Source organism: Tachypleus tridentatus, chromosome 6, assembly GCF_004210375.1.
Source record: "Tachypleus tridentatus isolate NWPU-2018 chromosome 6, ASM421037v1, whole genome shotgun sequence".
Lineage (NCBI taxonomy): Eukaryota > Metazoa > Arthropoda > Merostomata > Xiphosura > Limulidae > Tachypleus > Tachypleus tridentatus.
Genome location: NC_134830.1, coordinates 45,276,060 through 45,302,254, shown reverse-complemented (window position 1 = coordinate 45,302,254; position 26,195 = coordinate 45,276,060). Strand labels below are relative to the sequence as shown.

The window sequence follows — 26,195 nt, the reverse complement described above, 5'->3', positions numbered from 1 at the left end:
CAAGACACCAGCCGATCGTCGAACCACATTAAGGCCCTTTCGGACGCAGAATGCAGCTCAGGAACAATAAGACGGCATGTACGAGAGAAAGGCTTTAAAAACCGTAAATGTCTTCAAAGGCTACGCCTCCTTCTACACCACGAAACAGCTCAGTTAAACTTTGCTGAGAAGCACCAAACATGAAACGTAGAAAAGTGAACAAAGGTTTTGTTCTCTGATGAGAAAAATTTAAACTGGATGATCCAGATGGCTTCCAACATTACTGGCACGATAAGGATATCCCACCGGAGACATTTTCTACACGACACAGTGGAGTAGGTTCCATCAAGATCTGGGGTGCTTTCTCCTTCAATGGAACAATGGAGTTTCAGGTTATACAGGAGTGTCAAACAGCAGCTGGCTACATTGGCATGTTGGAGAGAGCATCCTTATTGAATGAAGGCCCTCGCTTGTGTAGAAATGACTGGATCTTTCACCAGGACAACACTGCAATCCACAATGCCCGCAGGACAAAGGACTTTTTCATGGCGAATAACGTGATTCTTTTGGACCATCCAGCGTGTTCGCCCGAACTGAACCCCATTGAAAATGTTTGGGGGTAGATGGCAAGGGAAGTCTATAGAAATGGACGTCAATTCCAATCAGTGCATGATCTTCGTGAAGCCATCTTTATCACTTGGAATAACATTCCAGTCACCCTTCTGCAAACGTTTATATCGACCATGCCAAAGCGAATGTTTGAAGTTATTCGCAATGACGGCCATGCAACTCACTACTAAGACTTCTTGTTGGGCATTTCCTACCCTGTTTAGGACTTATTTTTGGTGTGGTCTTAAACTTTTGACCAGCTGGTATTTAGGCTAATTTCATAGTGTTCACATGTTTTCTATTAAATGCTAAAAAAAGTTTTTTTTACTTTTACTTTCCCTTTTCTTAGTTTCATCTTTCCAAGCTCTATTCAAATGAATGGTTGAGTCTAATGACGCAAAATACATATTTTGTTTTTATGTTCATTGGCCTTAAAATTTTGGCTAGCAGTGTTATGTTGAAGATATATATTTTTGGTAAATCCATTATCAAGAAATAATTAGGTGATATTTTCTGATCTTACTATTATATAAAGGATATGGATTGCGTATCTGTATCAATGTGACCGAAATAATAAATACATTGTGCCACTACCTCTTTAGTGGCACCACAAGCAAAGAATGTGTGTGTGTTTTTTATAGCAAAGCTACAAAAGGCTATCTGCTCAGCCTACCGAGGGGAATCGAACCCCTGATTTTAGCTTTGTAAATCCGGAGACATACCGCTGTGCTAGCGGGGGGCAGCAAAAAAATCTATCATAAAAATTCCCACTTTGGTATTCTAAAATCACACAATTACAAAAATAATAACGATACGTACGACAAGCCTTTTTTTTTATCAAACAACAGAATTTTAAAGTATTCTCCTTTAACAAGAACCCGACTTTCAGTAGGTCTAAATCTGAAGGTTTGATTGATGTAATTTATAAATATACTTTTAAGGAATGCAGTTAAAAAACTGTTGATTTTTAAATAAACGGTACGATACTTAATAGATCAAAAATAGTATTTGTGCTATCACAATCAGCACAGTTTTCCCCTGCATTGATTACCGTAAAAAAGAATATTTTTATCTTAGAAAATAGTCCCTTTTCTAATTTTTTTAGTACGATGCTTTTTAACACAACGCAGTGTTAGCTAACAGTAACTGCTTAGCCTCTCACAGGTTGCTGAGTAAAGTGAATATTTCTTACTAGTCGTCTGACTTTTGTTTCTCATTTCAAGAACTTAATTAATTGTTATAGAATAATCTTATGTGAATATACAATTAAAATATTTATACAAAACTTTATATCTACAAATTATACTGGTCGAAATACCTGTGGAATTCAAGGTAAGCATTTTTTTACTGTAACATTTTCTTTCTTCTTAAAGTTCGGCCGCATAATTTTATGCCTCGTCTCTATAGTTACTATGTACAAATATTCAGTAATATTGTGTTCCATTTTATTGTTGTCTTTCTTCACATTGGTTGGAAGTGTAACAATACTGTGAATAAATTGTTGTAATGAAATGACGTAAGCAAAAGAGAAGAAAAATGTCAGAAAAATAAAACTCATAAATGAGGGATAACAGCGGGAAAAGTAAGAAGATATTCTTAGTTGAGATATGAAAACGAAAATTTGTCCTTTAAATCTAGTTAACAAATTGCATATAGAATATAAATAAAAGTTTGTTTCTCGCGATCAAATAACGATTTGTTGGTGTAAACCTCAGAGCAAGAAGTTTTTGATGTGACAACTTTTATTTGTCGTCTGTAGATTTATTCTATACATACAACTTTAACCTTTTACATATATACTGTATGTATGTGTTATATGAAATATAAAAATAGAGAGAACCACAAATGTTTTATGATTCGATTAAAGTACACAAATAGATGCTACTAAGAAACAAACATTTAAAGTTGAAAGGGATACACAGTTAACTAACAGTGATAAAAACACATTGTAAGATTGTGATACTCTAGACTCATGGTTTTTCAAACTATGCTTCCCCATGCCTTTGGGATCCGCGAGAAAGTGTCAGAATGTTGATATTTTTTACTAAGCCTATAAAATTGAATCAGGTTACGCTGTACAAAAAAGTAAAATATATCTTTAATATAACAGGTTTATCGCGTATTGGGCCTTTTAGTATTTTATTCTGCTTAACGCCAGACAATTTTATTTAGTTCAGGGGAAGTTTTCGGAAAGTGTTAATACAATCTCAATTAACATCAACAGTGGCGTAACTGGTTGCTTGTAGATATGGCAACCCTGGGTAGTGATGCCAACTGTCTTTTAAAAGCCAGATCTGGTTAAGCGGCTAAATCTCAAAGAAAATGAAACAAAATGAAGCATGACGTCATAGCTGAAACTGGTCTAAATTTGAAACTTTGTGATGCAATTAGATGCAGTATCAATTGTTTCAATTTCAATGTATGTTTATATGAAGTATATCGCCCCACGCTAGTACAGCGGTATGTCTTCGGATTTACAACGCAAAATCAGGGGTTTGATTCCCCTCGGTGGGCTCAGCAGATAGCTCGATGTGGCTTTGCTGTAAGAAAACACAAACACACATGAAGTATAATTATATTCATAACAATTGGTAATTGTTAGGTTAAGGTAGATTTGTTGTAGTTTAATAAGATAAACTTGGTACCAATGAACTATGTGACGTCATGAACAGGTAATGAAGATGGACCTAGTGGGTTGTGTTTTGAATGTGGAACAGTGTTGAGTAACAGTAGTTTGCATCCAGCAAAGTTAAAACGGTATCTAGAAACCAAACACTTCAAATTAAAAAAATCAACTTAAATGCAAGGACAGCTACATTTCGTTCGTTTGTCCATCAGAACAACAAAGATGCTCTTATTGCTTCATATCGTGTTATTTAACGTATTGCAAAAGCATAAAAGTGCAGAAGATTTTATAAAACCACGCAGAAAAGATTTAGTAGAGTGCACGATTAATGGGAAATTTATTTAAAACATTAACTCTGTGTCCCTTTCTGACAATTTTTCGAAGAATCAAGGATATGTCAGCAACTTGCTTAACGGAGTTAATAAGACAGGTAAAAGCGAGTTCAACTTTTTCGCTTCAGATAGATGAATCAACAGATGTCGCAGATTATGCGATGTTGCTTGTGTTTGGTCGCTATATTCACGAAGCTAGTTTTGAAGAAGACATGCTTATTTGCAAACCTTTGCCTATTCAAACAACAGGCGAATAAATATTTAAAGTGATCGATTTATTTATGAAGAACATGAGATCTAATGACAGCTTTGCTCAAGTATATGCACTGATAGGGCTCAAGCTATGATAGGAAAATATTCAGGCGCAGTGGCAGGTATAAAAAAGAAAAATCCGGACATCGAGAGTATATACTGCTGCCTTCATCGTCATGCACTTGCAATGAAACGAAAGCCAGAAGACTTTAAAAAGTACTGGGATATGCTATAAAGTAGTTAATTTTATAAAATCAAGACCACTCAATGCGAGAATCTTAAGTTTACTTTATGAGGATATGGAAAGTTTGCATAAAAATTTGCTGCTTCATACTGAAGTCAGATGACTTTCTCTGGGAAAAGTGCTTGCTCGGTTTTATTAAGATATGTGTTTATTTTTTATACAATAAAGCATTTGTATTTTAGGCATATCATGAACATCGATAAAATGAAAAACATCGGTGTTGTGAGTAGTTTAACATGAAAACTATGTAACATTGATTCTGTAACAACATTATAAAATCTGCAGGTATTCCAAACAATATTAACTGACGAAAGAAACAAAATTTCAAAGCCTAGAAAAATTGTTATTGTCTTAAAAACGTTCAAGGCATGAAAATTTACTATGGCAATATTTTATTAAATTTCATGTTATATTTACATATAAATACTTATTCTTCACATATACAACATGTTTATCTTTACCATGTATTTCTTCATTAAATCACATCACTTTTTTCACGTTAAGAAATAGAGAAGTGTGAAGGTGATGAAAACTTTCAGTACAATACTTCTACTCACATAAAAACTTTGCTTTATTATTACTGATCTGTATATGCTCAACATTTTTGCTTTCCACTGGCCTCGATACTCTCATCTATGTTCATGTGATTAACATCCTTGAGCTGTGCTGTGTAATGTAAATAATCATGCAACAACCCTCTATTGATAGGAATGTGACACTTCTTATGTAGATCACACTCCATGAATTACAGTCTAATTTCTTCTCACTTTATCACTCAAGTGCTTAGATTTATTCCTTGCCATGCTTTGAGTTTTTAAATTTTGCTTAACTTTATTCATAGTTTTGAACTTAGTGTTTGGTATTTAACTTCCAACTTTCACAGTCTAAAAGCAGTTATGTGTCAGTTTAATTTATTTCATGAATTTTTTTTTGTTCACTGAGATTTTTACATCTCAAGTTATATACTCATTTCATATTTAGTTATTAATTTGTTTTTTACTGTTATGACTTCTTCAACTACTGCTATTACCTTAGATAAACAATCTGTTGCTGTGATCACAAGTGAATTTTATTGGCATAGGAGTTTGGGCACTCATTTAGAGAGATACAAAATCATTCCTGCAGTATGTGGGTTCTCCAGATACTCATTTTTCTCCCTTATACTATGGATGCTGCACAAAAAGATAAAGACATAGACAGGTTTTTATGGTTTGTTCTCATTCTCTGTGTTGTATAAACTTTCTTTTGTTACGTGACTTACATCCTTTTCCTGAATAGTTTGTGTCTTTTCCCTTGCCTGATATCTTACATACTCACACTTTGATCTATCATTGGGATTCAAATTCTTCTTTGGATTCTTGACAATTGGGTTCTTAATCCCAGATTAGGTTTAAGACCTAGCTACTTCATGTGCTCAGTTTCCCATCTTTGTTTATCATTAACCTCCCTTCTGTGTTACCTCCCTATCATTCACTTTTGTCTGAAGCTATTTATCATTCCCCTGATGTTTTTCAGGAAGGTGGTTATTCAATATTGTTGTGAACATTAGCCCATTTGATTTCCTTAGCTCTGGTGTTCTTGGACAGAATTCATTTCTGACATGGGTGTATTTATTCCTCTCATCTTCATGAGATTTACACATTTACATATAGCTCCTTTTATGCTTCAGTCTATTTTGGAGGCACCTTTTAATCATTGGAGTCTTGAGTGGAGTCATCTCATTTCCAGTCTTCCTAATACTCCCTTGCCACTCGTGTCTCAGTCTTCCCCTGTTCATCTCCCTCCCATTTTTGTCCCTTATCAGCTCATTTTGTCACAGTTTTTGACTCAAGTCGTTTTTGTTTTTTTGCTGCAAATCCATCTGCTGTACTTGGTTTCAGTAACAATTTGGTATGTATAGAACCTATAGAGACTGAGCTGTATAGGACTGTCCATGTTTATAGAACTTTCCCCACCAGCCTTTGGTGTTAAAAGTCTTATTTGTAGAACTCTCACTTCATTTTCACACTCCCTTTTTAGTTCCCTTCCCTCTCCTATGGAATCCCTGCCATTATCTGTCAGAAGCAGATCAAGACGTTCCTTCCAAAGTTACTGTAGAATCTGTGGGTGATTTTGGCTTTAGTTTCTGCTTCTGGTTGTTTGTTGTCCCTAATTAGACAGTTTGAACTGATTGTTTTTATAGACAAATTTTATAATGGAGTCATTTTTGCCACTTTGTTAGGTGCTTACTCCAGGTTTGTGGATGACAAAGGTTCACATGTCTGATGCTTACTTTCACATTTCCATATCCTTAATATCTTGTCAGTTTCGTTGATTTAACCACAGGGAATATCAATTTCAAGTTGTTTGGTTTAGCCTGTTCCTTGTTTGTGTTGGGGAATCAGAGTTGATGATAGATGTTTAATTCCCAGAAATATCATTTACATCATTATATGGTAAAATGATGTTTTCTAGCTTCATCATGGACAGTAGCCTCCTGGCACACTTGGTTGGTTCTTGAAGATAGATGTGTGTGTTATGACCCCAGCTCAGTGTTTTTTTCATACTGAGATCTTTTTTCAAGTGCTACTTCAGCCATTTTCAGTTCAACTTCAGTCCATATAGCTATCAGTTCAAAGAGCACAGTACTACTTGAAAAGGTCTATTACTAAAAAGGAACAAAAAGTAATAATCATGGTATGTTTCAATAAAATGGTCACCACCGTATAACAATATAATATACATATTATATAACAATATAATATACATGGTAATACCCCTAGCTAGAGGAACAACTCCAGTAATTTTGGCTGCTATAATAATACAGTGGGTAACATACTAAAAAGAATAACCTGTTCATACCAGAAAAATGTAGACAGAAATTAAATAACAATACAAAAACAGTTATTTATTTGTTTTTGGTTTTTTTCAGCTTCTGTAAGATCATCACAAACCCAGGTACAAAACAAACAGCAACACTAAACAAGTAAAATAAAATGGATTTATGTGAAAGAGATATTTATACCAACTCAAACATTGTCATTCAGTGATACATACAAGTTATGAATCAATTATAAAAAATCATCAGAATTTTGTCATAGACAGTAATCCTTGTTTCTAAGTATAATAACAGTAACAAGTAGCATATTTATGTGATATGAAGATACTACTTTTTAGAATTTTGAAGAGACAATTGTGTTGTCAGTAGAATTACTCATTTCTGATGAGGTAATAGTGTAGAATCCGAACTCAGTTCAGAATGTTTACTTTGTAGAAAAAGAGATGGTAAGAGTACAGTGGTAAAACATTCTATCATTCTGTTTAGATATACAAGTTTTGTACATAAAGAATAAGAGTAAACCATCCCTGATAAGGAAAGATCTGGATAGAATTTATAGAGATTTGCAATTGGGATAAGTTTTATAAACTGTGAAATAATTTGTGAATGAATGATATCCCAAAATACTAGAGAAGAAATAAACACCTGGTTAAAGATCATTTGATAAGTCAGTTACACATTATTTTACTGCTTGTAATAATTATTTGAATTTCATTCCAGTATAAAAAGTAATTTTTAATCAAAACAAATGTTTGTTAGTTTTATTTTTATTTTTTTTTGCAGCTTTGTCAACACTGCACAAGTTTTCAGGAGGTTCAAAATAATCTTTGACTTTCCTTTGAGGGTTACTGGCCAGTTCTGTTGTATGGATGGATCCATGTGATTAAACTACAAAGGATCTGTAATTGTGTAGAACATGGTTAAAAATTAAGTGAATTCATGGAGAATTTCTTTATATCCACACAAATTACAATAACTTACACAGTATACTTAGAAATAATACTTGTAGATCTTAAATATGATCTGATCCTTTTGTCCATCTTGAGATACTCATAGTTTCCATTCCGTAGAAAAGTAGTTAGTCTGCACTAATTCCTTATTATTGTGTGTGAATTAAACTAAACTTTAAACATGAACATTAAATTATATCTTATCTAACTTCTAGTAGTTAACAAAGTTTTTTGGATTCTGATTTGTTCATTATGTATTTTATTTTATTCTACTTCTTTAGACCTATGGGTGGATTGGTTAACTGATGAGTCCAAACTTGTCATGTCTGAAACTAAAGAGAAAGTGTTGCTGAGTTGTTTGAAAGAGTTGTATGTGACTATCAGTGTAAGTACCAAATATAATAATAGTTAACATTATTCTTTTATAATTAACATGAAAATGTGTATATTAAAAATGTATTTCACTGATATAATGAAAACATTTCTGTTCATAATTACCTGTATGAGTCCCTTAATATATGTACCCACACATTAATATTTACATATATCCAGATTTGAGTATATAGAACAAGACATTGGTAGGACTGTTAAGTTTATTTAATTATTTATAAGTCAGTGAACCTAACTTTGATATAAATAACATGGTACCAAAACTATGATAATCAACACCTAAATGTTTTTAATGTTATTTTGTGATATGTTCTATATAAATTATGAAAGTTGTACATAAAGAAAGACAGTAGGAATGTGTTACAACATATGTGTAAACTTTAGATTAATAAGTTAAGTATTTTTATGTGGTCTATAAAACATTATCAACATATTTTAGTACATATAGACAGGGGAAATGTTATATGTTGACAGGTAAATGTAGCTGGATAAAATAACTGTTTCAATAGATTTGTTATATTGAGCAGAAAACATTACTTCTGTAATGTTACGTGATTTGTGTCTGATATAATTAAGCTGTAAGTATTTAACATTTGATGAAGATGTATAGTTTTGGAAAATTTAACATTTATTTTTATTTAGGAAAAATTAACAGTTTTAAGCTAAACCATCACCATTATTTGAATGTTGTGACCAGCTATTAATATATGTTACTGAAAATGATATGATTAACAGCTGTGTAGATATGATATAGTTTATAAAATACAGATACATGTAAATAAATGTACATGTGTGTATTCTAGAAATTATATAGCTATGAAAGGTAATGCTTATAAGGGATGTTATTGTATCTGAAATATTAAGATAATAGAAATAGTAAATATGTTAGCCATAATGGAGGATACATTTTAAGTAGATTAAATATTAATGAGGGAGTCTTCAAATTAATTTGTTGTATTTGTGACTGTATTCATTAATCTTTTTATTTGTTAGTCATCAGCTGTACTATATCTCTGGTTAGAATGTGCTCTATTGAAGGTGTGGAAGTGAAAGATGGCATAGAAAATGTTTGGCATGTTTTTCAATGGGCAGTCAGTGCTGTAGGTCTCCATGTTACACAAGGTGATATCATGTGGGAAGTGTACAGGGAATCTGATGATACTTTTCTTGGTACTTTACAAGTAAGTGTATAATCTTTGCACACAAAAGATCTAGTATTATAAAGAGTTTATTACATCCATTGTTGCTTGCTTAAATGCTATAAAGCTCTCCAGGATGGTAAGGAAAACAAGGTCACATTGGGTTAACATTGCCATAAGTTCTTGCCAGTAGAGATGTGTAATAATTAATTATGAATTCTGTACACAACTTTGCAGTATATGTTGAATTCTGACAGTGTTAATTTCTGAGTTGTAAACACGTTCTTATAAACAGTTTTATGTTTGTATAATTACAGTTGTATCATTCATTAGTTTCTTTCATATTTCAAATTACTCATTCTAATTTTTACTGTTAGGTAAGCTTTATAGTTATGCAATGAACCCACATGTGTGTATAGTCTTTATTAACATTAGAAAATGAAAAGTAATTTATCATGTAACATTAACAATTATTTAAAGTAGTATGAAACATCCCAACATCTCTATACTATAGTTGTATCTGTAGAGTTGTCAAATGATAACTTTTTGTGAACAGTATTGTCAGTGGATATTTATACTCACTAGTAATTGTAATGTGATATGAACAATGAATAAGATCCAAAAACACAACTCAGAACCAGAGTCAGTTTACCATTTTAGGTTTAACTAATACTTTATATTTATGAGAACTGTAATTAGGGTATTCCAAGTGAGTAGGTTTTATTCTGTTGTTACAGTCTGATATGTTTGTTATCAGAATCTTAGTATAAAATACTCTGAATACATCATAAAAATATATTAAAAATAACTTTATTAAATTCATTCAACAATATGTTTTATATTTATCAATTCAACACACTTATTATTTATTTTCAGCTAACACTGATTACATAGTTTTTGTGTACTGAAAAAATTAAAACAAATAGTACAGGTAATTACAAAAAAACAATAACATAATAGTATCATAAATCATTGTAACTGTTCTGTGTTTTAAGAAAAGTATCTGAAATGTAAAGATTTATTTGTAAATAGTAACAATATATATACATGTGTAATGTATTAGAATTGAATGTGATTGTATTATACAAAATACTGGTCCTCTAGAATAGAGGAAAAACAGTTGCACTTATTAAAGGTCAGTTATATACTATTTTATATAAACTGTGGTTGTACAATACTCACTGATTTGTGTATTTAAAATTGTTGTACTGTCATATGGTCAACACATTGGATGTTTAAACTAGTTGTAAACTTATAATCACTTAAAATACTCAACACTTTGTATTATATTACTTTCATTGTTTAATTTACCTGTAACTACACTGCTAGTAACTTTAATAACAAAATGAACTAAATAGGCTATAGAATTCTTTTGAGTAGTTCATATGAGTTATGATCAAGTGATTTCAAAGACTGCCCTTATTATATAAGGTGATTTATATAAAAAAATAACAGTTAATGATAAACATTAGCTTATAAATTTTATATAAAAAAGTAGAATAAATGCTGTAAAATGCAAAAAAAAGTCTTTATAATTTTCTATAGATAATAACATCATATGTTTTATATGTGTTAGAATACAATGTATCTTGGAATGTTTTTCATTTATCATTCACCCTGGAAACACATCACTCATATTTTGTCTTCATATTTGATTATTTAGTGTTCTGGTGATCTTTCTTTTTTTGTTGTTTACCTTTAATTGTATGACAAGAGTTACGTATTGCTGGTATTGATTAAAATAAACTGAGTTACTATAGTGCTTCAAATGTTAAACTTTTTATAACACAAAATTTGCCAGAAAGTAATTGAGCCCTTCAGACTGGTTTCATTTAAGAGGGCAGGTAGCTGTGTCTTTTACTCTGGATTATTTTTGAAGAAGGATAGACTACAATAATTGTAACTGTATAAGGAATAAAAAGTTTTCATATACAGTTCTTTTAATTATACTTTCCAGTTTGTCTTGAGGTGATGTGATATCCTTTGGTATAAATATTGTTAGTGTTGTGAAGTATACTGAAACTTGTTTGAACAAATAAATGACTACAACATTGTTTGCTAGAATGGACAAGGTCTGGAACATTGTTCAAAATGTATATAAACAAACATATGGTTACAAATTAACTTGAGAGTCTACTATCAATTAATAATTTAAAAAAAGCAGTTATTTAGTATACATATCATTTTTATATTATTTATAAAAAAGCTGATTGCTTTTTTTATTGTTCATTCTTAGTTTGGCCTTGTTTTATTTAGACTGCATATCCTTGCAATAATTGGGTAATGAGGTTTGTCACATTGACTTATAATTTGTTTTGTAAACATCAATGATTTATGTTGATTTAAATATTGTTTGATAAAACAGTAGTTAAAAAAGGAAATTTAAAACAATAAATTGTTGAAATTACATTTTCAGATACCACATGTTTACTGACTGATCTAGGTATCTTGATAGTCATATCAGTTTCTATGACTCAACAATAAATGTTTACTTATCACACAGTTTGTCATTAAGGCTTTTTTTAACTGCATTTGTATCAGGTCATCTCATAAATAATGCCCAAAAATTTAATGCAGAAAGTGCATCATCATTTCCGTTTCTGTAGAAGGCTTTAATGGCTAAGGTATGTAGTAGGATGTGTATAAAAATGTTCAGATGAATAAAAGAAACTAACCCAACTCCACTTTTTCAGAGCATTAATCAGATAAACCCTTATAAAGATGGATGTGTCCAAGGAGCATATTAGGCATATAATACTTTATGAGTTTAAAAAAGCAATAGCGCAGCAAAAATTACATGAAACATTCAAGGTGTTTATGGTGTGGAGTCTCTCAATGAAAGAAAATATCGAAGGTGGCTTCAGAAGTTCAGATCAGGTGACTACAGCTTAAGTGATGCTCCACGTTCAAATCATCCTGTTGAGTTTAATGATGACTTGCTGCTGGCAGCAACTGATGAAGATTGTGCTGTAACAGTTGAAGAACTAGAATAGAAGCTTAATTCAAACCATTTGACAGTTCATGATCATCTGCAACAGCTTGGAAAGGTGTCAAAAGTTGGAAAATGTGTTCCCCATGATTTGACAGAAGCCAATCTTAGAGCAAGAGTGGACATTTGTACTTCTCTGTATTCTTGTGAATGTAACTCACTGTTTTTGGATATGTTAGTGACTGGAGATGAAAAATAGATATATTATGAAAATGTTAAGTGCTGCAGACAATGGCTCAGTGCAGGTAAACTGGCTAAAGCACAGTCCATAATGGACCTCCACCTTAGGAAAGCCTTGTTAAGCATTTGGTGGGATATTGTTGGTGTGATCCACTTTGAGTTGCTGCCACTCAATGTAACAATTACATCGGACTTCTGTTGTCAACAGTTACAGCATTTAAATGTTGCACTGAAAAAAAGAGGCCTGCTTTGGTCAATCGTAAAGGTATTTTGTTACACTAGGATAATGCATGGTCTCATACAGCAAGGGTCACATCTGCAAAGATTGAAGAGCTAGACTGGGAAAAACTTCCTCATCCTCCTTATTCTCCAGACCTTGCCCCATCTGATTATCATCTATTCTGAAGTTTGCAGAACTGTCTTGATGGAAAAGAGCTTGGAATACATGGAGATGTCAAACTACCCTCTCTATATTCTTTTCATCCAAACCCCAAGAAGTTTATAGACGTGACATTCAGAAGTTTGTGAATCATTGGGAGGAAGTAATTAATAATAATGGAACATACATTATTGATTAAATAACGTCAAAAGCATTTGAAATCCTTTCTCTTTTTTCTGAACCTAAAATTGGACATTACTTAACGAATGACCTGATATTATCAGCATCTGGGGTGCAAGACATACTCAAGTTGAGAGGTTGGTATGAGCTGAGAATTTGTTTCTAATATATAAAATGGAACTTGTTGATTTAAGTAATTAGGAAGCTTTTATTGTGACTTAACACCATGATGTGTGTTTTATTTTTGCTCATTTTCATCTTACATAAAAATACTTTTTGCCAGCAATCACAACATAGAAACAAAACTGACAATGAATAATAGAGCCATGGTAACATATGTAAACATCTGTAATGAATGTTTTGAATTACATATATTTCAGCTTCAACAAAAATCAGTAAAACTAATGAAATAAAAAATCTTTAATAGAAATATTAATATAAACTTACAATAAACAGTGGTATAAATATTAATATAAACATACAATGAACAGTGTCATAAATATTAATATAAACATAGAATAAACAGTGTTATAAATATTAATATAAATATACAATAAACAGCGTTATAAATATTAATATAAAATATACAATAAACAATGTTATAAATATTAATATAAATATACAATAAACAGTGTTATAAATATTTCATATAAACATATAACAAACAGTGTTATAAATCTTTCAGTTTAGAAAAAAAGAAATGCATGTGGGAATGAGTTTGAATATCTACTGAGGGTTCAACTTTCATTTATAATATGTAAACTTTCTTTTATCATCAGTTTGTTATCATTACATCCATGAGTTATTACTGAAAAATCTCAAAAAATGGGATATGAGGATGACGTTTCATTGTACAGGGTGGCCCGTAAGTCCCTACCCATCCATATATCTTATGTATCCAGTGTATCTGTGTGCTGTCCCTCATTCTCGCTGCATAATATTATGCGATGCCATGTTCTGTGAGACATTTTCCTCAACATAGCAGGGGTTATTGTTCCAAATGCTGTGGTAATAGCTGCCTTCAACTATCATTAAATATAATTGAACATAGCATAATAGCATATGGATGGGTAGGGACTTATGGGCCACCCTGTAGAATATATGGGACATTTAAGTGCAGTTAGAATATTAACTACAGTTCTGTTAGAAACTTTCATGTGTTACAAGGTGTGTATTAATAAGTGATGGGATGTCTTGTCTTGTCAAAACAAACAAATAAACCATTATGTACCCTATACTTTATACAATCAGAACACAAAGCTATAAAACAACCAAATTCTTCATATCTCTTTTTAAACCATTAACATTTAATGAATTTACCGTATTCACTTATTTTCATTTGTTAAAGATCAACATCTTTGTAATGAATCATTAATGGGTCATTTTGATATGCTATTTATTCACAAACATTCCATTGGATTAAATCTTTCACATTTGTTTGGAAAAACGCTTCCAAAAGGAGTCTTTTGTTCATGACATATCTTAATTAAATAACAATTTAGATCTTTAATTATTAATTCTTTAAATAACTACTGTTTTCTATTTGATGGAATAACTTAAAACTTTTGTCGAAATTAAGAAAAGATTACAACAAGGTTATACAACATCAATTCATTAACTCAGCTGTTTTAGGCCTTTTTATCTTGAATCCAAGTCAGCAACTGTTTGTAAAAACTAAGGCATATTTTTACAGGCTAATTTCATCAAGAGAATTTTGTAAAATATAATTTATTTTACCTTTTGTTTTTATTAGAAATTCTGAATCTGGTTTGTTTATTTTGTGTTTACTTCCACTTAATTATTAACGATATTTACTTGTTCAAATACTTTTGGAGTTATATTCACAAACTTTACTCACGATTCGTATTATTCTGTTCCTTTTTCAAATTTCTGTTTGTTGCTATGATACAGTGATGCTTAACTATAGTTGAGTATCAGTCATTGCACATTGCACATGTGTTGGTTGTTGAATTAGATATCTTTGTTTATGTATTTATTTACTATTGGTTCAGCTTTTGTAAGAATTTTAAAATAAACTTAATTTAATACCTTAAAATGTTATTATTTTTCCACTGAACTGTAAAACTTTTATATTTTTTAAAAATGTTAATACGTTTTTAACCACTTGGCGACGCTCCAGGTAACCATTCTCTATCAAGTGAGGGAAAAAGCATATTAATCAACGAGAAAACTAAAGGAACGTTTTGAAATGGAACAATATATGAAAACAGAAAGTAACGTGGGGTTGGAAAACAATATAATATGTGCATGTCTTGATCATTAAGTATGTAAGTTAAATGGTCACATGACCAATGACTTTTTATATTTATATGGTTGCACAATATTTTTCACACTCCTGAGCATAAAGTGAATTGGAATGGAAACACGTACAGTCCTTTTTATAACAGTTTATCAGTGTTTGAATAAAGATTTTGATTGTGTATTAAATAACATTTATCAACACCTCAGTGGTGTGTCTGTAGACTTATGACACAATAAACTTGGTTTCAATAATCATGGTATAACTTTGTGTTTACTTATAAACAAACAAATTTATTGTTTGGGTATTTTAAGTATTTAAATAAGTTATTTGAATTTAGACACTCGAATATTTTTGGTAAGATGTAGCCATCAATAGAAATTCCTTTTAAAACTAAGAATCAAATATATTATTTATCACTACTATAAAAAAACTTTATATAGGTAAAAAATAAATTTTTATTGATCACTACATCAAATCTTACAAAAAATATTCGAATGTTCAAACTCAAGTAAATGAAATATTGCAGTAACTGTGTATATTTTACTACTACAAGAAAAAGTTGGTTTGTAAATCGATGATCAAAAAATTTCATTAATTTTCATATAATTATAATATACATTTGACTACCCATGTAAAGAAAGGATCAGTAATAATAATAGTAAAAAGAAAAGAATCATGTTTACACATTCTTTTGGAGTTTTATTGGAGAGACCATCTTTATTTGTAAACTTCATATGTAAAGACAACTATGTGGTTATTTTTGTTCTTTTTTTGGTTCACCAATACTGAACAGAGTCAATCTTAGATGGGTTTGTAAATTCTCTCTGTTGCCAATATGAATCCCAAGAAACCCACCTTTGCACAATTCACAATTTATACCTCTTGGGATCCACTTTAAAATTCTCTTTCCTCAACTGAACCAGAAATTTCCTTAACCCTTCATAAAATTTATCAAATGTTTTACCATGTATGATTATGTCATCTAAGTAGATATATGTGGTATTTCAGGCCATATGACATACCATGTAAGTAACACTTCAGATGTACTATAGTTGATAGTTTATTTCATACAATTCACTTTAATTCCTTAACTACATTAGTCGATTGAGAGATACAGCAATATAACTTACATCAGACAACTTCAGCATCTTGAACTTGAAAAAAATCTGTTGAAAGAACTTTGAGCACTGGGACAGCCTCACTTTCAGCTGAGAAAGAACTAATTTTTAGTTCCAAACGTGAGTTTCTAAGTGATATTTCCTCAGTACCTTTATGCATTTCCAAGTAGTATGCATAGCTACCCACAAGTAGTTCTGATACTTCATTGGTTTGATTCTGCAATTTATCAAACTTTCCAAGAACAAAAATTCCTTGCTTAATGGTTTGTATCTTAATCTTGTACCACTAAAGGATTCTTTGTCACTTTGTATAAGAAAAATAACTATTATATATCCCACTGACAGTTTAATACAAGTTTCATTTATACACCAACAAAAAGAACAAGTCTATTATGCTCTGTAGATAGCATTTTTCCAGAGTTTAAAATATGTACTTCCAATATTCATACATGTCAAAACAAAATTTTCTTCTTCTATAACATCTGTTTAAAATAATAACAGGTAGGCAAACGACAATTTATAAGTACAAGTAAGAGTTTTATTGATGATGGAACATATTGCATGTTTAGACAAAATATTGGTCTGCCTTGTTCAAAAGTAAAAGACCAATGTTTTGTAGAAACATTTATTATCAATAAAACTTCCCTATGCTTATAATTCATTGTTTTCTTAACATATATGTTTCCTTTCTAAAGTATTTGTTTGAAATGTTATTTGTCAACTCGGAACATTATTGAATATTGCCTACCAGTGCCCATATCCTTTTGCACATGTATACTGTTTCTCTTAAATCAAAAATTAGTTTTGCTTTTACAATTTTCTCTTCACCACTTTCAATAGACTGTTTTTCATTTAAAATTTCAAACAACTTTATAACTAAAAGTGCAGAATTCATTTTTCTTTCACTTTATTTTATGGAATAAATAGAGAGGAATGATAACAATGAAGAAAGGCAGTGCAAACCATATAACAAAGCAGGGAACAAACTGAGCAAAGTATGAACAAAAACCTGTACTGGAGTACAAGAGGCAAATGGAAGGTATAGATAGAGGATAACATATGAGGAATGTAAAGGATGTAGGATACATTAATGGTGTAAGTATTTGAATAATAGTGACCACATGCTAGGAGGAGGAAGAAATAGATCTTAAGGAAGAGACAGTACAAGGAACACATTACAATGAGTTTAAAGGAGTGGACATGGCATAAAAGACAACATTCAGATCCCAATCCAACAGACCAAAGGAACATGGTGAATGGAACAGATGAAAGGAATGAAAAAGGTGAGAAATATCTGGGGAAGAGTAAGCTTTCTGGAAATGAGAAACTGCAGGGTGTTCAACAGAGCAGCCCTATAATGAGCAACAGTTGAAATAGACAAAATCTGATCAAACAACCAACTGTAAAACTGTGATGGAATGGTCAAAAGCCATAGTCAGACCAAAGTCTGAAGTAAAACCTATGCCTCTGGTTCATAAAAAAATGGGAAAGCAAAGAAAGATGCCACATGAGGGGTGAGTCCCTGAGCAAAGGTAAGGGCCTGGATGGAATTCGTCCTATCAGGGTTGATAGAGAAACAATTAGGAAGAGAAAAATAGCAGGGGCTGTTGTTCCAGTAAGGTCCAGAGCAGAGAGAACTATTTCTGAGCCTGCCAATATGGAGGAACCAGTAGAACATGGCAAGGAGTAATCTGGATAAAGAAAATGACTCTGGAGGGGAGTTTGAAAACATCCACCCCATAAACTGAGGAATGAGGAACTGAAGACTAAAGGGAAAGAAATTTGGTATTTCAGTGAGTAGCAAATGCATATCTATGTGATGTTTTGAGCTGGAAAGAAACCCACAGAAATACCTGATCATGAAGAGACTGCTCCATAGGGAGAATCTGGTTGGGATGATATTAGTGACTGGCCATAAGATTCATAATTCTAGGGACATGATAAACTAGAAATGTCATGTTGAGGTTGTTGGCCAAGTACAGAATATACAGAGTTTGAAAACATAAAAGCCTGAACTTTGTTCTGTCTTCTTTGGTGATATAGCTGACAACAGTGAAATTATCAGAATGAGCCATAACCACCCACCCCCACAGGAGCAGAAGAAAATGATAAAGAGCCAGATGAACAGCCTAAAGTTCCAGGATGTTGATACAGAGAGTAGCCTCCTGAACTGACCAATGACTCCAAAATTGAAGAAATCCCCCAATCTACTAAGGAAGCATCTGTGAACAGATGAGACTCAAAACGAGGTGGAGAAATGGGAACCTCCATAAATGTAAAATCTCTTTTCAACCACCATGCAAGGTTGGCCCTGATCCCAGGTGCAAGAATAATGGCAGGATCCAAGAGATTGAGGGAAAAGTTCCACTGATCAAGGACCATCCAATAAAGGGAATTCATGTGCACCTGATCTGAGAGATAGAAGAATGTAGAGCTTTAATGACTCCCCACTCCATATTATAGAGCCCACTTGGAAAAAGCTTGGCCTGATCAAGATGAGAATTGACGAGAACCCCCACAGGAGTTGTAAAGAACTTTTATAACTTCATGAAAAACCCACACAAGCACCATCTTGAAGAAGTAAGTGAAAGTGAGTAACTGACTTGGCACAGAAAGAGGTGAGCAGAAGCCAGTTGCCCATGCAATGATGAGAAAATGACAAGCAAAAGATCATAATTCTTGTCAAAATACAAATGGAGCTGAAGACCAAATGGCAGTGTCAAGACCTGAAAGACAGAACCCTTGTAGCTAAACCAGAAAAAATATGACACTGGTACAACTGAAATATGAAGATTGGCAGCCAAGAACTTGACCATCCACAATTTCAAGGAAGAAACCCACTGAAATGAGAGGTAGAACTCCATGGTGAAGCAAAATATCTCCAGAGAGGTATACAGCCAAGACAGATCTATGATGGATTTCCAATATTATATATTTTTTAGAGACAACAGATAGGAGTAAAATCCCAGTTGAGTGGGCACAACCCATTCAATAGCTACTTTGTGCAGATGGTCATGAACAGATTCAGCAAAATGACGAAATGTGATACAATCACAAAGAGCAGAGAAAGAGATTTGGTGAGTGGATAGAAGGAAGAGTGGAACTGAGGGTAGAAACATTCAGGTAAATACCTGTAGAATCCAGAGCACTTTCATGATATATATGAAAAGACACATGAATAAACATACTTACAGAAGGTACTCAATATTTACAAATAAACAGACAATAAACATTTTTTGAATCTACAAAGTATTTAGAAACAAAAAGTACACTTTAAAATCTATATAATTTGACCTAAAGCATAAAAAACAACTTAAGTACAAAACCAGTAAAGGAATTTTAAATATAAAAGATTATCAAATACAAAGGATGCAAAAACAAAGTTAATCCTGAAGGACATGAGAGAAAAAAAAAAGACATCAAGTTAACAACAATAATTTTAACTCAAATCTAATCACAAATTAGATGTAACTAGTAGTAAAGAAAAAGAAAATTAAAATAACATAAACAGTGAAAAGAAACAAAAATAACACCCACAAAATTAACTAAAAGTACAAATGTCTATATAATAACAACCATGCAAAACCAGTACATAGACCAAACATGAATAAAAACAAAGGAATAATCAAACTCTAAATTCAAATTTAAACACAAATAACCTAGATGGCAAAAGAATTATAAAAACCTAACTTACCAAAAACTGACTACGTGATATACAAAAGACGTAAAATGCAAGTACAGAAATTAGGTCCATCCACAAAAGCAACCTAAACTCTCTATAAATGGGTATACTTATTAAGAGTAAGGAATATACTGAACTTACCACAGATATCCAGAGAAAAAGAACAATACCTAATCTAGCAGATTACAAGGAGACACGGTAACAGGTTGAAAGAACAAAAACTATAAATAGTTTGTTTATCTATGTATTAAATTTGATAGACTTTTAGTATTTTTCAAACAATAACAAGAAAGGAAGAGCCTTCTTCACAAAAAATCATAACATCAAAGGAAGAAATCAGTAGCCGAATGTATGAGAATAGCTCACCATGGAATTAAGGCTTGTGCTTAACCAGCAAATATCACTGACCTTGAAATCCTGGAGCTTGTATCAAACCCACTGTCTACCAACACAGGAATTTCACCAACTGCTATGTTAATTCTCTCAACATGATCTCAGTCAATATGACTGAATGTGTGATCACTTTGTACTTATTTAAAAGTCTTTATAGATTTAATGCCTCTAGTTTTCAAAATAGTTTAACTTTATAAAATTTGGTAGACTTTCAGTAAACGTTGCAAGTCTTTTACAAACAAAACATTATATTTTTTAGTGAATTATTTTCAATAAACTAAAACAAAGATTTGTCCATGAATATAATGAATATTTGATTTGAATAGTCTGTGTGTAAAGTAATTTTTCATGTTAAGATTAAAAATATTTTTCCTTACCTCATAAATCTCAAATTTCCTTTGTGTAATCCCTAAAACTTCCTAAATACATTTATTGTTTTTTTTTTCCAGTAAAACTATATATTTTATCTATTATTTTTCTACCCTATTTCAAACTGGTCTATTTTGAAAAAGAAATCTAAATTACTCTTTTTTTTCTTTTTAGAATGATTTCAAATTGTAACATGAAACTATACTCATAACAGTTTACATCCATTTACAATTATATTTTATTTTTCTGCCATTTTGACTACACTTTGAACTGTGTGTAACTACTATTCATGATAAGTTGTATCACTCAATACACATGTGGCTCACATTACGCTACTGATAACACTACCCATGAGCAAGTTGCTCGCATTCTTTCCTCATAAAACATTTTTATTATATTATTATTATTACTATTTATTTTACCTTATCTAACCTTACAAAATCCCTATTTTTACATTTTAGTTACCTTTAGAGTATTAAATAAAGAATAAACATTAAAAACAAGAAATAAAGTACTTACCCAATTTCTTTTTTTCTTGGTGTCAAATGTTGAGAACACTTAAGTTCATTTTTTATAGTAATGATAGTAATGCACTAAACATTTTGTTAATAAAATAATGCACCAAAGAACAGAGATTAATAACATGCAAAAGGAAGATAAGTTTCACAAAAAAATACAATTTTGGCTTTCTAACTATGCAACAAGAGGTGTTACAAATTCATCAAAACTACCTGTTGCAAATCCCATGGAACCAAATTTGTATTGTAAGTTACATTGAGGCTTGTATATTCAAACATAACTTAATAGAATACTTCACTGGATAGATCAAAACTTGATTTTCTATTGATTATAGGTAACATAAAATTAAATGTAAAAGAACTATTAACAAAATGAAGATGTGACAAGTAGGTGTAGCAATAAGGGTTTGATTTTCTATGACAGCTCGGTAACCATATAAAATTGAAAACTACAAAAATTATGGTTTCTGTGAGCAATCATGATTTTATACTGAGTAACTTACTTTAATTTTGTACTTTTTGAATGGGTTATGGATAAAACAGAAAAGAAGAGATGCCTAGAAAAAGTGTGTTATACTCACTAAAACTTAGAATGTTTTAAACATTACCTTGCAGTATTAAGACCTTAAAAACTTAAAAGTATTAAAATATGTATTATTAGTTAAAAATTTACACTATGCTGATACATATTTATACAATAGAATGCCAACTGAGAAATTAAGCATGGTGCTAGAGTAGCAGAAGTTAGCAACAATAGTAATAAATGACATATTATGATTGATGGAGGGTAGTCACATGATCAGCACACGTTCTGAAATGGTGAGAAAATCAAGGAGTAGAAAAGACTGGTGCACTGATAGCAAATATTTTTATAGCAATGCTTAAAGGGCAAACCAGGATCAAGATAGCTTTGGATGAGAGGAAGTAATACTGTTTTAGAAAAGGATGTTGCAATGGTCTAGAGTAATTTGCCACTATAACCTGAGTAGAACAAAAAAAAATAATACTTTGACAACCACAGAAATCCAAAGGTTGACTTTCAAATTATTGAAATACAAAGTTGATAACTTACCACACAATAAATAAATATGTACAAGGCCAGGACTTGAAATTAATGTTGATATACAATAAAATATAAAAAAATCCAGGTTAACAAATACTTCAATAAATAAATGAATCAGGTGAAGAAAACTAACAACAAACTTAATGACAAAATCATTAACAACATTTAGTAATACTATTCTTCAGCTATATCTTGCAAACTAACTTGTGAAAGATCAATGTAGGATTTTCATTTACTTATTAGATCACATGATTACTAATCATGTGATTGTAATTTTCATACTATTGTACAACATTAATGATATCTGTATATCACCACCAGAGAAACTGACGCCAGTTTCATAGTACATACATGTGTACTCAAAATAAACATGATCATTCAGAAGGTGAGCTAGCATTTTAATGTAACTAAAAATTCACAAGTTAACTAAGAAATGAATGCTAACAAAACCATAACCAAATATAAAAACATAATTTATTATATCATAATGTGTGTGCTCATATTGCACTAATCACCTGTTGGTGTAGCCTCTTTTGTGTAACTTTGTTATACAAGTCACATGGTTTTAATTATGTCACGTCAATAACAATGTAAAAAAAAAATAGTGACAAATTCACAAAGTCATCTTATAGAACCACCAGATAACTTGAAGGTAGATGTTATAAAATTCATAATAATTTATTACACTTAGATTCAGATTTTTTTATAAATTCTCTCAATATGGGCTAGGTCAATACAACCAAAGTTTGATTCAACACTTCCAACTTTCAATATAGTGTGTATACCTTCACAACATTTGGTAGTCTTTCAGTTAATATTATTATGTCTTTAACATATGAAAAATTATAGGTTGCTAAGCCTTTGAAAATTTTGCATGTGAAGTTTGTCAAACAAAATGTTTTTTTTAGGATTTATATGTGCAGTTGAATAACCAAAAATCATTAGTAACTCCACTGATACCATAAAATTCTACTATAATTTATGAAGCTTAGTAACTAAGATTTATTCAGATTTTACAAAACATGAAACTTTGAGCAGACTAAAGATACAACCTACCTCCTTGAAAACTTGGATCAGAAGAATGCAGTACCTTTTCAAAGATTACAATAGCTGAGAAAACCAACCTGGGATATTCTAAGCTGTTGATTGGTTATTTACACATTTATACCATATTAAGTGTACATAAAGGACTGTTTTAAAAACTGGAAAGAGTTGAATGAACCAACTGATTGATTTAGTAAGTCGTATCTCAGAAAAATAAAAAGATATGAAATTCTTATTTTATATTCTAGCTTGTGACATTAGTAATTTGAGTTCCTAATTTTTATGAAAATATACACTTAGTATTTTGACATCACAAACATCTAATTTTAAACAGTGCAACATTCAACACAAAATATGACTCAAAAATTCTATATTTAAATGTTATTTGAATATTTACTTTTAAATTAAGAAATTAACTCATATATAATATTAAAGTTTAAATTACAACTTACAATAATTCCAAATTATCAGAGGCTGTTTGTTTCTTCATATACATATGAAAATTTACACACACACATACACTTGTCAGTATAGTACTACAATAGTCTAATGTATGCAGTGTGTCAACTCATTAATACAAAAATATTCCATACTAACTCAAGCCAGTGAAAGTCTAAAGATGTACCTTTCCTCTCTACCAACTCAATACTTTTATCATTATCTTCAACTTCTGCAGTCAAAACTAATTTCATGTGACTTGTCTCATGGCAGTGAGAATCTTAGTCATGTTATTCCTTCCTCTTGATCTGAAAGGCACTACAAGTAGTAAATAATACAACAAATAAATATATGAAACATAGTGATATATCAGACTGCTGAGATTTAATTAAAATGTAAAAGTATGCATATCTTACATTAGATACAAGACATTGATGTTAATGTACTCTTTGATGACTCAATCTTATACTCAATTTAGTCATTTTATCTGTCCATATTCATACTGTTAAATCTTTAAGAAAGCATTAAATTTTTGATACCAAGCAATATAGCCCCATTACATTCTCTGATTACATGTATCTTGACTGTGTAAAAGGATCTGAGAATGTTATCTGTAATAATTCATTTAAACTCAGCTCAGCCAGTACAAATTTAACAGGTGATTACACACTGTTCATTAACAAGTCCCAAAATTGTTTTATAGAAACAGCTGTTTAATATACATAAAGTCTATTCAACAATAACTGCTATTCAAGTTTGGTAACAGCTGCTTAATATGTGTAATTTTTGTCGAACAGGAACTGTTGCTTAGAAGTATTACCAACTGTATGTGTAAAGTTTGTTAAACAAAAACTAATGTTTAGGTTTTGTACTAGTTGCTTAGGTCTCATATTTATTCAAAATAACCGATGCTTAACTGAGTAAGTGCTATTTATCTTCTCAAGATTGTACAACATGAACAAATGCTTGAGCTTGTTAAATACTGTTTAACACATCTATACACTTTTCAACAGCAACTGACAATGTTATATTACTTTTAACCTCATAACCACCTGTAAATAGGATTAAACATGATGTATTTTTATATCAGATCCTGCTGAACAGTCTCCGATGTTTCTGACTATTCAACAGGAACTGATATAAAAATATGTTATGTTTAATCCTGGTAATGGATAGTTACAGTTACTTAGCATGTCTCAAAATAGTTCAAGAGAATCTAACATAAAAATACTAAATTTTCAATAACAAATAGTTACACCCACCATTATTACTTTTACAATGACATAAATATTCTTTTTTAATTCTCCTTTCATTAAACACAAAAAGTGTTTATGTTACTAGAAAACCATTGTTAGCTACAGAATTTAAAGGTTTATATTTTTTGTGTCTAAAAAAATCTGAATATTAACAAATAATGATTTTATGTTTACTAATGTAATGTTTTTCAAATTATCTGATGTTCTGAACATAGAGTGAGACCTCTTCTTTCTATTTCATGATAAGATAAATATTTGTTTGAAGGTACTTTATTTTATTTGCAATGTATGTTTCTTTAAAGTGCTAATTAAAATGTCCCTTTACAATTCTTACATATCTTTTCCTTGTTTTTTTAAAGAAACAAATCAATAATGGCTTTATATCATTCCAGAATATAAATATGTCATAAAATAGATCCTTTCAAGAAGCCACATGGGCTACCTAGGTAACACTTTTTATGGGCTCACCTGCATTTGCAGGGGTCTTTGGCTCCCAGGTTTCTGCTAATTTCAAGACTTCTATTAATTAGAGTGCTATCAGACACATTGAAGGAATTTTTCAGCAGGATGTTACAGAAAATAACTATTATGTTTCAACTGGTATTTTATTTATGCTGTCAATCAACAAAGTTTAACAGCATTTTTTGTATTTTAAGCTCCAATGGTTTATAAATTTTGGTTCCTTTCTTACTGACATAGCTCCAATCATGCCTTGAGTTGACCTATTTGAAAAAAAATTATGCTGTGTCTCAACAACCGCAAATATAGTACAGAAATACTTATTTGATGATGGCCACAAGTACTACAGATTTGCAACTAAAGAAGAAAATGAATTTCTTTGCAAACATTTTAACATTTTCATACCATAACATCATATATAGTTTACAACAAGGCATCTTTCACATCCATATATCTACCTGAGTATAAAGTTTATTTATAAGTATACTGGTTTGATTTGTTTTGAAAGCCACACGAAGGCTTTCT

The 26,195-nt window shown here is 31.2% G+C and overlaps 1 protein-coding gene across 3 annotated transcripts; it reads left to right on the top strand.

Moving 5' to 3' along the window:
• The first annotated feature begins 1,742 nt into the window (after positions 1-1,742).
• On the top strand, positions 1,743-15,581 carry LOC143252373 (spliceosome associated factor 3, U4/U6 recycling protein-like). 3 transcript variants are annotated; one of them, XM_076504384.1, is made up of 5 exons: positions 1,743-1,920; positions 8,092-8,195; positions 9,222-9,381; positions 12,033-13,204; positions 15,208-15,581. In XM_076504384.1, the coding sequence occupies exons 3-4, from the start codon at positions 9,223-9,225 to the stop codon at positions 12,084-12,086; spliced, it is 213 nt and encodes a 70-aa protein (XP_076360499.1). In that variant the 5' UTR covers positions 1,743-1,920; positions 8,092-8,195; position 9,222; the 3' UTR covers positions 12,087-13,204; positions 15,208-15,581. The 3 variants fall into 3 exon arrangements, 2 of the variants coding, with proteins under 2 accessions (XP_076360499.1, XP_076360498.1); XM_076504383.1 differs by having other exon boundaries at positions 9,194-9,381; XR_013028964.1 differs by lacking the exon at positions 12,033-13,204.
• Positions 15,582-26,195: the final 10,614 nt, after the last annotated feature.